Source organism: Pantherophis guttatus, chromosome 2, assembly GCF_059756535.1.
Source record: "Pantherophis guttatus breed Tessera chromosome 2, ASM5975653v1, whole genome shotgun sequence".
In the NCBI taxonomy this organism is placed as follows: Eukaryota; Metazoa; Chordata; class Lepidosauria; order Squamata; family Colubridae; genus Pantherophis; species Pantherophis guttatus.
The window spans coordinates 200094662-200109246 of NC_142064.1; the positions used below are offsets into that span (position 1 = coordinate 200094662).

At 36.0% G+C, this 14585-nt stretch overlaps 1 protein-coding gene across 4 annotated transcripts in view; it reads left to right on the forward strand.

Annotated features, from left to right (window-relative positions):
- GRIA1 (glutamate ionotropic receptor AMPA type subunit 1) overlaps positions 1-13272 on the forward strand; it is a 233421-nt gene extending 220149 nt beyond the window's left edge. For 2 of the 4 annotated variants that reach the window (XM_034401978.3, XM_034401971.3), the window contains exons 15-16: positions 7417-7551; positions 10285-10623. In XM_034401978.3, the coding sequence (XP_034257869.1) occupies positions 7417-7551; positions 10285-10476 (327 nt within the window). In that variant the 3' untranslated portion in view covers positions 10477-10623. Of the gene's footprint in view, positions 1-7416; positions 7552-10284; positions 10624-10644 lie in introns of those variants that run through there. The other 2 variants (XM_087887521.1, XR_015732590.1) reach the window with 2 other exon arrangements.
- Positions 13273-14585: the final 1313 nt, after the last annotated feature.

A 14585-nucleotide genomic window follows, 5' to 3' on the forward strand; every position in this document is an offset into this window, starting at 1 on the left:
ATCTCTCTCTCTCGATTTTAGGAAGAAGGGGAATGGCAAGTTACTTCCCCAAAACGTTGCCAAATAAATTACATATACTTGTCCATGTAGTTGCCAGGAGCCAAAGCTGATTCAAAGCCAAATATACATAATTTACCAATAGTATGGTTCTGCCTAGTTTCCAGTTATTTATTTTAATGTTTCTACATAGCTTCTCCATAAAATAATGAAAATTAGTACAAATCCAGAGGAATAATAGGAAAACTAAAGAAAAAATTACAAACAAATGCAAATAAAAAGCTAACATGTTATACAATATAACCCTACCCCTTCTCCACATAAGTAAAGGGTTACAAAACAACAAAATGGAAAGAGGGATCTAGAGTATATTTAAATTGATCATAGGAAAAGGCCATTAATGGGAGGATTAAAATAATCTAATGCAGGAAACCATCCAATTTAAATAAATTGTTTATAAATATCAGTTTTCATTATACATTCATTTCCTATTTCTTTTCTTATTTTTATATGTCCTCTTCCAATGTTTAATTTAAAAGGTGGGAATGGATAAGGTAAAGGATTTAAAAAAAAAAAAAGGATTGGCAAGCTGAGGATTTGCATCTATAGGTCTAAAGCAAGTCTGTCATGGGTTTTTATTAGATTGAAATGTGTGATCGTCCAAAGAGGACATTACCAGGACTTAGGAAAGAGAAATGAATGGAAACCATACCATCCATTACTTTTCATTTGAAAAAAATGTAGTAAATATTTGAGAAGCTAATTAGGATAAATGTATTTTTTAAAGAAAGTTCCATAATTTTAGAGCTTGGTCATGATTAAATTAAAAACTATACTATGGAAAATTGTGTTAAAATGTACATAAATTGTGTTGAAAATAATACCAGTACATTAGTATTGCTTGAATTTAAAGGGTAATATCAGATTAATTTTGTAGTTCATGTGGAAAGTACATTTGTAATTTGTACAACAATTGAAAAGTTTTCAGATTTGAAACCCTTCTCAGTGTAGGCACAATAGAAAAATATATGAATTCATTTGGCACTTTCATTAATGAGATTTAGAATGATTCAGGCATTCATAGCTAGAATAAGAAAAGAAAAAGAAAAAATAAACAGAAAAATTGTCTTGGTTTGGAGAATCTAATTTTTAAAACATTACAAAGATCTTGGATGCCCAGTGCTCTGTGACAATGAGTATAAATATTTCTTTGGATTTGGATAGTGATGAATGAAAGTAATATAGTATTGTAGATAGAACTCACATTTTAGGAAAACAAATGAGTTAAAGGAAAGCAATAGAGTGTATTTTCTGACTTTTAAAGTAATTTGAAGAGCAATAAACTACCCATCAGAAAGGCAAGATACATCAAAAGATTAGTTCTTTTTTGAAGAACTAAATCAGGATCAGATCAGTTCTAAAAATAATCTACAGTGTTTCCTTTGTGATATTATCATATTCATCATCTCTGTTCAGAAGTTAATCCAACTTCAAATGGGTACAAGACTAATAAACAAGTATAAGATAATCTTAATAAACACTCATGGAAAAACGTATCACTTATGGTGATATACCAGTGGACATCCAGTTTACCCCATTTTTAATTTCTTGAAGGGAATGAAAATATACTATTATTTTTCTTTTTACAACTTAACATGATACATGGTTCACCCACCATGTATGCAATGCACTTTCCATCTACTTCAGGGACTGCTTCCGTTTTTTATTTTCATTCCACCAATAGTTAACCATGGAAATAAACAGGAAAGTCACTATGAAATAAAATTGAAAATTTAAAGAATGGAAAGATAATGCAGAAAACAATAATGGTTGGAAACATAGCTCTTGTAATGGCATCTCCAAAAGGAAGAAAACTTTAAACAATGAATGAAGGAAAATATACATGTCCCAAGATAATGTTGCAAGATTCAATCTGGATCAGTATTTAGGAGCTGAGGACTTGGTAGCACAAGAAAAAAACAGCCAATCACCATCAATACATCAATAAACCAATAGGAAGGCACCACATAAATATGATGCATAGAATAACCCAAAGTATGCATTCCTGTAGAGATAAGTTCCCTAAGGATAAGCTCTAACGTGAGTCCAAAAGCCTAAATCTCTGGTCCCGGCAACTGACCTATATTGCAACTTTAAACAATGTGTATTTTGCTAAATTCTACTCCATGATTTGTGTAGTAGATCCCTCCCTCCCCTACCCCAACACTAGACAACAGATATTCAACATAAAATATAATGAAGGCAAAGTTTAACCATCCATAAACAAATATTAATACTGAAATAGGCAACTTATTAAAATATTTAAAACTACAAGAGTTCAATATTATAATTACAAAGATATGAATATTAAGTTGCATTAAGAGCTATAAGTTTTCCTTGTCGTTTTTTCTGACATTCAGCTAATCCCTAGAGCCCCAAACTGGGTCAAGCTGCAATCAAAAAAATGAAAGAAACCTTCAGTGAAAGAGCTTTGATGTAGGGAGACACAGATTTTGTGCTTCTCATTCTGTCTTATCAATTTCTTTGTTAGCTGTTTTCTCCCAAATGATGAGATTAATTCCAGGCTGACCATTAAATGTCTATATACAAAAGAGTATTCCCACTTTCTTTTTCCCAGCTGACTTCTTTTACTCTAGTTCCACCTTCCACCTTGAATAGAATTTCCTTTCCATTCCTATTGTTTGCCCTGTATGTTAAATAAGGTAATTCATGCTACTTGCCCTTCTGCCTGTATCTGTTTTAAAATCTATGACTGTGTTCAAAACCCAGTCAGATGCCTTCTAGACCTGGATTACCTATACAAGTGCATTAGCTTCATAGTATATAAATACCGTCAGGTACATTTTTCCCCCCTACGAGTTGCCATGTCATTTGATCAAAGAGAAAATGCTTTAGAAACATTGCAAAGGAAAAGATATTTTTAAAAAACATTATAAAATGCATATTCTAATACTATAAGTGATAAGGAAACCAAAATATATGTGTCTGTCTGCATGTCTGTGAATGTCTCGTCTTTCATCTGCAGCTTCCCCATCTTCCTGTATCACAATTAAATCCCAACAAAAGCCTTTCCTTTTGCTCTGTAGGGCGACCCGGGGTCCATTAACTGAGGCGAGACTAGGTTAAGATCAAACAGGAACTCTTTATTGCTAACAACAGCTGTAGAAGCTTGTGAGAAACAGAGCAACAACTTTGGCGTTTGACAGCTATTTATACTGTAGCTGTCAAACTAAGTAACCAATGGGAAGGCGGTATTCTCCCGCCGGCAAGTCCATGCGTTTTGGCCTATCAGGGACGAGCGTCGTAAGTGCGAGGACTTCATCATAAGTGCGAGGACTCAACACCTTTGATTGTCAGTTTGTTTTGCAGTAGTTATGGTACTGTTCCTACTAAGGAGGAATTCTGCCTTTGAGAAATTGGAGAATGAATCTTTCTTCTAGAGAACGTGAAAGAAATTATCCATCCAATTTCTCGGCACATAAATAGCATAGAGAATTTCAAAAGTCTATTTGTTCCTAGCTTTAATATATAATTTATTTCTTCTATTGCCTGTCAGTCCAGTTTCACACTAGTATAACAAGTAGTGTACTATACAGTGCTTGACACCATCATTCAGCATTTCACAGGAGTAGACTTCTTGCCCGCATTGCTAGTACAGCATGCCCAGAGGAAATCAACTTGCTCTCTAAAGGATTCTCCTTAACTGAGCATCAAGAGCTTACTCTCGCCAAATCTATGACTATAAACTTATGTTTTAAAGGATCTTAAATTCTGTTTTAGGAGATAGGGGAAGAGAGGTCAAGGCAGGCCCCTGACTTGGGAGGTCCCACAGGACTTGATACTCTCATCCCTCCTGTTTAAGAACATGAAGCCACTGGCAAGGCCATTTATGAACAGGTATCATCAGTACACTGACCTCTCAAAGCATACTGTTAAATTCTTGTCCCAGGATGATGTTGAAGTCTGGATGGATGGAAACAGGCTTAAACTCAGTACTGACAAGACAGAATGGCTGGGTGTTTCTGATTTTTCTAGTACCATGGATTTTGAATTCTGATTGAGGTTACAATCCACAAGATAGAATTGGTTTGCAGTTTAGAGGTCCTTGAAGAGCAGTTAGCAGCTACTCCCAGGAGAGTAGATTCATCTGATGGAGCTGGAGAGTCCATCCTCATAGTTATTCATACTTTAGTTACATCATGTCTGTCTTCCCTGTGTGTATTTCTTTTTCACATTAAATGTTATTACTGTTCTGATATAATGCCCCATACAGGTATAAATATCCCGTTGATGTGCCCGTCTTCCAAGAAGGCAATTAGACGTTTTATTATCACATCTCTTGCTTTATCAATGTAATATGGTTACTTCTACACATACTGTAGAAATGGGCACTTTTGAGAAATGGCTTTTTCAAACATTGATCCAAAAGAAATCCCTTGGAACACAAAGGAATAAACAGTTGGTGAATGACAAATAAAAGCACCTAAAAACAACAGCTTTCCATGGCACACTGCTCAGGGTAGATCCAGGGCATTGGCCACAAGCATTCAATATTTATAGCTATATCAAAGAGCAATGTTAAATGCCTTGGTCTTGTTCTCACTGATGCAAAAGGTGAAAAGGAGACCCAGAAAACCTGAGCCTGAAGGACTATTTGTTATAAGACCCCCCAAGAATAAAATGATGGATAAGCTGCCCCTGACTGAAGAGAAGCAAGCAAGCAAGCCCAGTCACCATGGCAACGATGCTGGTGTATTTCTCAAAGTCTGGGTTGGCTGCTTACTTTTTACCTGCCAGTCTTCCTCTTCCCTCCGATGTCACTCTCCCTCTGCAGGAGACAAGCTGCGACATTTACACTCCCACTAATAAGCTGGCTTCATGATGGCAAGCTCCTTGGGAAGGCATCTGTCACAAAGCACAAATGGCAGAGTTGTGCTGCTCCGCAACAGGGTTTTGATTCTCTTGGGCATTATTGTGTGGGATTGGTGCTTTTCCTTGTGCACTGTTGTTATTAATGCTATTAAATCAGGGGTTGGAATCGAAACAGCAAGTAAGGCCTTATAGAGTCAGGAAGGTAAAGCAAGCCACAGCAGGCAGAAATTACTTCCTTGCCTCTGCAGTGTGTGCTTGTGACCCTGGTGCTAATTTCCAACCAGGAAAGACCAGTGACAGCAAGACAATCATCACTCTCCAAAGAATCTTGTTGCAATTAGAAATTACATCCTCCTATCAGAGAAAATGTGAGAGCCGAAAAGCTACAGGAAGCATCAGAAGTACTTTTCCAATATAAATCTACATTGTGGCATTATCTCTTTGCCTCTGACTCAGTATCTTTTTCCAGGCAAGCTTCAGCCAGCCTTGGGAATCCTATTTTGCATGCTATTTCCTCCCTGTCTTGTGGAGTAATGTGAGATTGGGGATTAACAGGCACATGCTCTCTAAAAATGAGTCTTGTTCAAGTCTGAATCTTTCTGCAGTTTAAATTAAGATTGATTTAAATCTATTTAAATACAACATATATTAACATTTTGTGATAATGTCTCACTGACACCACATAATCCCATTGAAAGGGTTACAACACTTCTATTCAACTAAACTACTACCTCTCAGATTTTAAAAACCTAAAAAAAAAACCTGAGATTTGAATGAAATGTAAACACAACTAATTTTGAAAGTCTCATTCATACATCACATTTTCCCTTGTCAATGTGCATCCGTGTGTGTATGTTTAATGTAAATATAAAATGAATGCTAATCTAATTCTTAAAAGTAAGTTTATTTTAAAATTATTTTATTAAAGTTTTTAACAAACAGTAAAAACTAATACTAAAAAAAGAAAAAGGAGAAAACCCTATTCTATAACATTTAAAATAGCAGCATTTACCCACAGGAAGGTTTCCTATCATTAATTTCAGTATCTTATTTCAAAATCATTGCACCCTTAGTCCATTTGTAAGTTTCCAAAATCAACTTTCCAATCACTCCTTTTTGGCTTACTCAGGGGAAAAAATAATGTTTTTAAGTCCTGAAATTTGCATTTAAAACTTCTTTTGCTAAGGATTCAAGGAAACTCAGGAAACCCAGTTTCCTTGCTGGAAATGTGCTGTTATGCAGATTCTTAATTTCTGAAAAGCAATTAACAATGCAATAGTACCTAGGTTAATAGCTCAACAACATAGTTTATTGAAGCCACCTATCGTGAGCTTGTTTTGTACTGGAGTTCCTTATGTCTATCTCAAAATTATAAAGTTCTGATGAAAGTTGGTTAAACATGAACATATCTAGAAAAAATAATCATAATATAAATATTGTAAGCTAGGCATAACCAAGTCACTTTTTACCAGAAATATATATGTGAAAGATCTCAACACTGTATTGCTGAGAATTCAGAAATAGTTGGAAATACCTGCGTTTCTCTGAGAAACATGCACATATGTTAAATCTTTTTGTGCTATTTTTTAACTCTGAAAGCGCCTTATAGGAATGTTTCTGTGACTTCAAAAATTTATAACTTTGTTTTTGGTCTGCTTAAGCACTTTTTGTTAGTTTTTCAGGTAAATCCCAACAAAATAATCTCTCTTTTATGCATATAATAACAAGAAGAGAACCAGCTTACAAAGTTATTATGGAGAGAAAAGATGTTTAAAACATGCTTCTAACAAAAGTGTTTAATTGGTGGTTAACAATTCCCATTATCAATAAAACATTGAGTTTTAAAATGCACCATAACATACATGCAAAATCATTTCTCTATTAAAGACAGAGGCAACGAAGGCAGAACCTCTTAGTGTCACAGCAATAGAATATTGAACAAAAGGCAAGGAACATGTTAGGATTAAAACAAGCAGTTTTGATTTGTTGCTTAGCAACAGAAATTGCGGGGGAAATAGTCAAAGAAGAGAAGAAGAGGCATTTCTAAGAGAGAGAATTATTTTAGGAGAGGGAAAGTGGAAACTAGTAAATATTAGCTCAGAGTAGCTATCTTTTTATCAATAATTGAAGCAACATATGTTAGTTTCCCCCAATCTTAGTGCCCATTAGATACATGGGAGTGCAATTCTCATCATGTCCAGATAGTCTGAATGATCACAGTTCAGCATGATTGGGGAACAATATCTTGGCAAAAGGTGATCAAGCAGTTAAGGGTGATAATTCCAGATGTCTTAGACTTAATAATTTCCAAAGGTTGCAAACGCACTGAAACCTTTAATCAACTTTGTGTGTTTGGTGGGGTAAGGCTATTAGTAAAAGCCAAAGGAAATTGAGATATCCTATGTGTTTTTAAAAGTGGTGACTCCCCAGTGTTATCAGGTTAAACATTCCTTTTGTGTTTGTCAAGATAAACACAAACTTTATTCCTTCCTCCCCATCCCTTCTTCCTTTTCCTTTCTCTTGTAGGACAAAACAAGCGCTCTGAGTCTCAGCAACGTGGCCGGGGTTTTCTACATCCTCATCGGTGGTCTTGGACTAGCCATGCTGGTTGCCTTAATCGAGTTTTGTTACAAGTCCAGAAGTGAATCAAAACGGATGAAGGTGGCAACACATTCACAGGCCTTTCACACCTTCTTTAGGATACCAGCCAGCCTCCTAATATGCTTTTAGAAATGGATCCAACCGGGATGGTGATTAGGATAGAAAGTCAATATTTTAGGGACAGCGCTGACTTTTATCTGACTGATCTGTTAAGTGTTCAGCTGAGTGAGGCAGTTTACTGAAAATGACATGTGGCCAAGATTGTCAAGAGCTAGGGAGTAATATTTTTAATTTGATAGTGATTCTACAGGCATCCTTATTTCAACAGGTCCTCATCAATCACAACAGTTAGTAAATTGCCTCACATTTTTTTAGTAAAATGGAAGTGATCTAGGCTAATTGGGCTGGCCTTGGAAAACATTTTCAGAGTCCATCCTTGATTAGTTAAGAACAGAGTTTGAGATCTACAAAAGAGAGAAAACTGCTTTATTCCAGCTTGGTACCTTTTGAGCTGCGATTGTCCACACTGATTAGAAATAACTTTTTGGGGTTCCGAGAAGATTCTGTCCCAATGCCAATTTTCAAATGCCAGAGAATAAACTAGGGACTATTTATTTTCAAAGCATGCAGTCGGTCAATACAATACTGTCTTTTCCCATAGTACAAGTTGCTTTTAGTTGCTCCGTGATACTGAGAATGTCCAAAGAAGAGTCTGCTCAGGAAAAGTTTACAAATTTCAGATATGTGGGTTTTTTTTTCTGATATGTATAGCTCAGTTAGATAATCTTAAGAAGCCTTATCCTTCTTATGCAACTGCAAGATGGTTATATACCTAAACTTGCTCCGGCTACTCTTACACAGTCATATGAAGCATACATAGTCTTGATTTGAGTATCTCAAAACCAGCTAATTATAGTAGCTGCATACTTAATTACAATACTTCTTGCAAAAAGCTTGGAGATTTTATTTATTTATTAAATGTATATGCTGCCCATTTTACTGTCCAAGGCACAGCTTTATTTTAGATGTAATATTAATTCCTTTTCCTATGTAGAAAAAGTCTTGCTTGGCGGAATCAGAAAAAATGTGTTATTTATTTATATTTGTAAGAAGCATCAGGAGCAGTACAGCTTTTGCCCTCTTTCAGTTCAGATGTCTAGGAAATAATGGAATATTTAACCTGTGCCTTGCTTGTTGCAACCAATTTTAGTAAGTTCACTTTGATTCTTAATATACATATTTTTAAAGAATAGCATGAAGGCACTTTTCTTTCAGTGCAGCTTTTCCTTTCACCACTGAGTTTACAGAAATGAAGATCTTAATCATGAAATAAGACTTGTGCAAACCAATTTTACAAATGGTTGGTAAACAGCAATAATCAACCTTCCTAACTGATATGCCACATATTTTCAGATGTCGTGTATCTATCTTGCTGAGGAAAAGAATCCTAAATGACTACATCTGAGCCAAGCATTTTTCTGCGTAACATAGGCATGGAATCTAATCCTCAATAAACAAACCCAAATTCAACCTTTGAATTCAGGGTTTGTTAAATCAGTTAATCTGTTCCTTGCACCATTTGTATTTAGTTTCTTATCTTATCTTTAGCTATTATTCTTCTGCCAATAACCAAGCCTTTTCATCACATCAATGCATGCAAAACAGAAAGTTATGAAAGTTTAATCTTTAGATGATAGTTAAAATGTCTATGGAGATTCTATCATCCAAGTCATGGTTGTCCCAAAAGTGCTTTTTCAAAAGGCAACTGGGCTTGCGTTGTTTTTTCTTGAAGATGTTACACTTCTCATCCAAGAAGCTTAAGAACTGAAGAAGCTTCCTGGATGAGAAGTGAAACATTTTCAAGCAAAAACAAAAAAAGTCCAATTGCCTTTTGAAAAAGCACCTTTGGGATGATAGTCAAAACTGATGACATACTTAAGATTCAGATAGACCGTTGATATTAACAGTATTAAACAATTAACAAAGTAATTATTTGTTCATTAAGGGCGGAACCTGATATTATCCTATGATAACAAGAACTTGGAAAAAAACATTTTCAGAAAAGAATTGGCAGGAGGGAGAGAACTTGATTCCCCATTTATGAATACCAATTCCTAACACTTCCTTCCAGTGTTGGAACCTGACCAAGAAAGAGAAATGAAAACTTATTGGGTTATTTGTTTATTCTTTTTTCAGGCAAGAATTAGGAGGTGAGAAAATAATGATATCCTATTATGCCCACTGATTTTTCATTTTAATCAAACCCCCCACCTCCATATTAATGTTATATTTAAAAATAAATGGGAATCTAAATTTCCAATCGGGCTGGCAGTCATTTGACTTGACCAAAAGAAACTTTAAATACAATGCAGTTAATAGTTAATTAATGTGATTTTTCATTCACTTTCCAGATGAACTATTTTCCCTTAATTTGTGACTTAAAATAACCTAAACTACAATCCTATAAGAGGATTCATTAATAAGCCTACCCAAGCTCAAGACATTGAAGAATAGATGTATGTATCTTCTGTGTCTGTCATACGCCCTGGCATACATAAAGCATTTCCTAGTGATAATAAACAAAGCTTCACAACCTGCTGATTTTGCTGGAGATAAATATGTAGCAGTCAGGAGTATTTCCTGGATTACATAAAATTAGAAGCAAATGAATTGAATATAGAAGTAATAAAACTGTACTGGAAGAGGAATTGAAGAAATTGTGTACAGTATATTATTGTTGTCCAGCCATTACCAAGGACAGGGGGGAGACCCCCCCTTGTTTCTCTTAAAAAGGGTTTTTGTTTGATCCCACAGCAATCAATCAATGAAGCCATACGGACATCAACCCTCCCCAGAGCATCTGCAGCAGGAACCAGCAGTGGAGAAAATGGACGGGTGGTGAGCCACGATTTTCCCCAAACCATGCAGGAGATTCCATGCATGGGTCACAACTCTGGGATGGCCCTGGGAGCAACGGGATTATAATTGTCCCTTGATGGATCTTCTGGATGAGACCAGGGTCTCCCTTACCCCAGCAAGGGGCCAAAAGCAAACCATTCAAGAAGAGGGACAATGCAGTGGATCTTCTAGAAGAAATCAGATCCATTTCCTTTGTTTTCTTTGTGTGTTTGTATGTGTCTGTTTATTTTGCAGTAAATCCACAGGCAGAAGAAAGTACAACCTGTACTGCAATAAGGAGAGGGCAACTGGACTGAACATAATTTGGAGATATCCCTGAGAACACGGTTACAGAAACACTGAGGAAGACAGCGCCATTTTGTTTTTAACTTGGTTGTTAATAAGTTCTTAGTGTGTGCAATATATATTTTTATTACTAATTCCCGTGATGTCAGGGTAATATCAGCCCTGCCCTGCTCAAAAGTTTTAAATCAGGTTTAGTTTGGGATGCAAACCATAAATGTCTACACTACTAACAGTGAAAGGGGGAGGACACTTGGAGCAACAAAATGTGTTAAAATTGTTGCAATGAGCCTGAGTAGGGGTATTGAAGGAGTTCTCCATTTCCCTGTCAAATGGGAAAAGGACTTCTAGGACAGTTGAAAGAAAAGCCTAACTTGGAAAAAGAAATAGGAAGATTTTTTTTTTAAGAGTTACGTTGCATATTCAAATTTGCAAGATCCCAAGTATGTAGAGGTTAGTGCCACCTATATTGGCACTAATTGCCAATAATTAATTGGTGTTCTTGGAATTTGCATTTAATAGGCTATCACTTGGACAGGTTACCAGCTAACCACCTAAGGCGAGGGCTATTTCCTATACATGGGGAAAACCAGGAAAATGTGTTTATTTGTGTGTGCGCACACACACGTTTGTATGCATGTGCATGTGTACACACAAGCACATTTCCTTGTCTGCCTTCTCAAAAATGAATAGGCAAATAACAGCCATTTTCTCATTCTTGCACTTCTGTAAATGTTCCTTCCTGTGGCAATTTTTGAGTAGAGAACCCTGCATTGCCAATTAATGTTAAATATCCAAACTATTTTGAATACATTCAGCTTTTTGGTCTTTCTGGAATACATCTAAAGAATATCCCATGGAGTAACTGAGCTGCGTATATTTACTATAACATAAGAATAAATCTAGATTTCATTGAATGATGCCAACAAGGAAATGCATTCACCTAGATTCAGCCTTCCTCAATATTTGCAGCTGGTTCCATTAAAAAAAAACTCAACTAAAATCAGATTCAGGAATCAAATCTTGGCCAGCAACCGCATCTACAGAAAAGCCAACAGGTTGGTTTTCAGCTCATCCATCTTCATGAATGAAAGTGGAACACTCAAAACATACCGGCTGGTACCTTGCTTCCTAACTTTGTCTCTGATTCAAAACCCAAGCTTCCAATGAAATTCTGAAATTTACAGAGATGTCCAAAGCACTAGAAAATGGACTTGTCGACAGTATTTCTCCCAGTCATGTGCATGCTAGCACACCCAATGAAATAAAAGCTCCAACATGAACATAAACTACTTGAGCAGAGCAAAACACTTCTCATTGAAGAGAACTGTGTTAAAGAAGAGAATCTTCCACTTCATCATTAGTCCAGAGGAGGCCCAGCTCTTCTTACATTTCCCATCCTCATATATGCATTTGCTCATGACTGGATCACAACACCAGATTTTACAAGGGGCTAAACCTTTATCCAAGTGCCAGTGCAAACTCCACAGGGATTTGTAATATCTAAGACCTGCAGATAACAATGTGCAAAACACAAGACTTGCATAGAATGGAGGAAAGATGGTCAAGGCTTCAACACAGGCTATAGACTAAAATGACTTCGTGGTGGGGTTTGATATGACATGAGTTTGTTTCGTTTTTCACAAGTGTGACTAACAACTGGCTCTAAAACAAACATTCATATATCACATAAAGTGTAAGCAGCCACTGAAGTCTGATTTCTAGGAACTGATTTTACCATTCAACACTGTGTTGTTCCACCCACTTCCTCCATTTCTCTTAAGATGGCACTTTCATAAGACTGGCAATATGGAAAATGCAGATCCCCTTATGAGGGCACAGCATGCCTAATAGCTATTTCTTTCTGTCAGTGCCACTGGAAAGCTTTTGTCTCCATCACTTCATCCAGCTATCTGTCAGGACTCAGATCTCAGCATCTGATATTAACTCTTCAAGGTCTTGTTCTTGGTGTATTATTATTGTTATTATTTTACGTCTGCTTTTGATTATATTTTGAGTTTAATTCTGTGTATGTATTTATGGTGCACCAAATTCACTAAACCGAACCTGCTTTTTTTGTTAAGAGAGCTTTTGAGTGTCAAGGACAATCTGATATTTCTGGTAGTTTCAAGAACTTTAAAAGTTCTTGCAACTATCTTCCACCTTAAAACCCAATTTAAGCAGAGTGCAAGAATTTATTTGTGTGTGGTCCAAAAAAAAAAACAAAAAGCCCCATGAAATTTAAAGAAATGCAAAGTCTTTGAAGTAGAAAGTATCAGTGGCATGCCTAACAATTGTACCAGCCAGTTAAATGAATCTGTGGAAGGACAAAGGCTGAGATAATAGGACATGGATAATAGAACTCATCTTTAAAATGTTTTTTGATCAATGAAAGGGTGGGAGGAAAGAAAGAGTGATGCTGAAGAAGTTGGGAAATGTTAACTTGTAATATGTATTTTTACTACACTTTTCTTAAATATAGAATAATGGGGATTGGGGAACCCTTAAAGACATTGACATTTTCTCAACAAGAATCCATATTTAACAGTTTTGGCTTTCATTAAATTTTGCTCTTTGGTACCTGGATATATATTTATTTTTTAGTTTAAGAGTTACATTTGTTTTCACTCACCATTTTACTTGTCTTTTATTGTTGTAAAAAACAAAGAAATATTGCCTGGGATTTTTTTATAATATGAACTCTTTCTCTATTTTTCTTCTCTAACCATGTTGTTTTGTCCCAAGATTGGATTAATGGAAGCAGAACAAAATATGTTGCAATTAGTGTTTGCAAACCTTTGCCAATACAGAAACCAAATCACATGTGAATGTGTAACACTCTCTAAATTGTAAAAGAAAAAGTTCTCAATTCACAAAATATTGTCTTCGATATTTTGAAAGTATTCTAAGTAGTTAAATGGCTATGGAGATTCTCAATCATCCAGGTCATGGTTGTCCCAAATGTGTTTTTTCAAGAGGAAACTGGACTTTCTGGCTTTTCTTTGAAAAAGTTTCACTTCTCATCCAAGAAGCTTCTTCAGTTCTGATTGGATGGTGGGGAATGGAAGGATTTATACTCCTTGCAGACAGCCGACCAGACAAATGACCAGCTGTTTACAAGGAGTATAAATCCTTCCATTCCCCACCATCCAGTTAGAGCTGAAGAAGCTTCTTGGATGAGAAGCAAAACCTCTTCAAAGAAAAAGCAGAAAGTCCAATTGCCTCTTGAAAAAGCACCTTTGGGATATTCTAAATAGTAGATACTGACAAAGTGATGCTATTTGAAACTCCAGGCTATAAAACTCAATCTGGTTTCATTTCATACCGAGTTTAGCTTTTGAAAATAATTTAGAAGCTAATTGTTCTACTAAATTGTTGCCAGCAACTGATTTGAAATGGACCTTCAAGGTAAACACAAAAAAACTATATTCACTGGCCAGGTTTTAAAGAGATTTCTGACACAGTTACAATGAAGCAAATCAAATTACATCTTTCTGTAGAAAACAGATTCTTATAGCCCAACGGATGCAACTATAACCACTGTTGTCCACTCCTGGCTTGGAAGTTTATTAATTCCCTAACCTCTCAACTGGCAATACTGGTAGTTCTTGGATGCCAATCAGCTGTATGATGTTAAATCATGCTAAAATTGGAGCCTTCTAAATATGTCTTGTAGTCATTGTGGCCTGAAGGTCTGGATGTTGGTTCCAGTTCATCTGGAAGGCTGTGGTTTCAGGAAGGCTATTGTAGCTGCACCACTAATAAAACTAGGCACATGTCAGTATATAACCAACAAATTTTTGTGTGATTACTCAGCAATTATTTCTTGGAATTGAACATAATTTGCAAATGGAGGATCTACCAAATATTTTAAATGGTCAGGAAAAATAGAA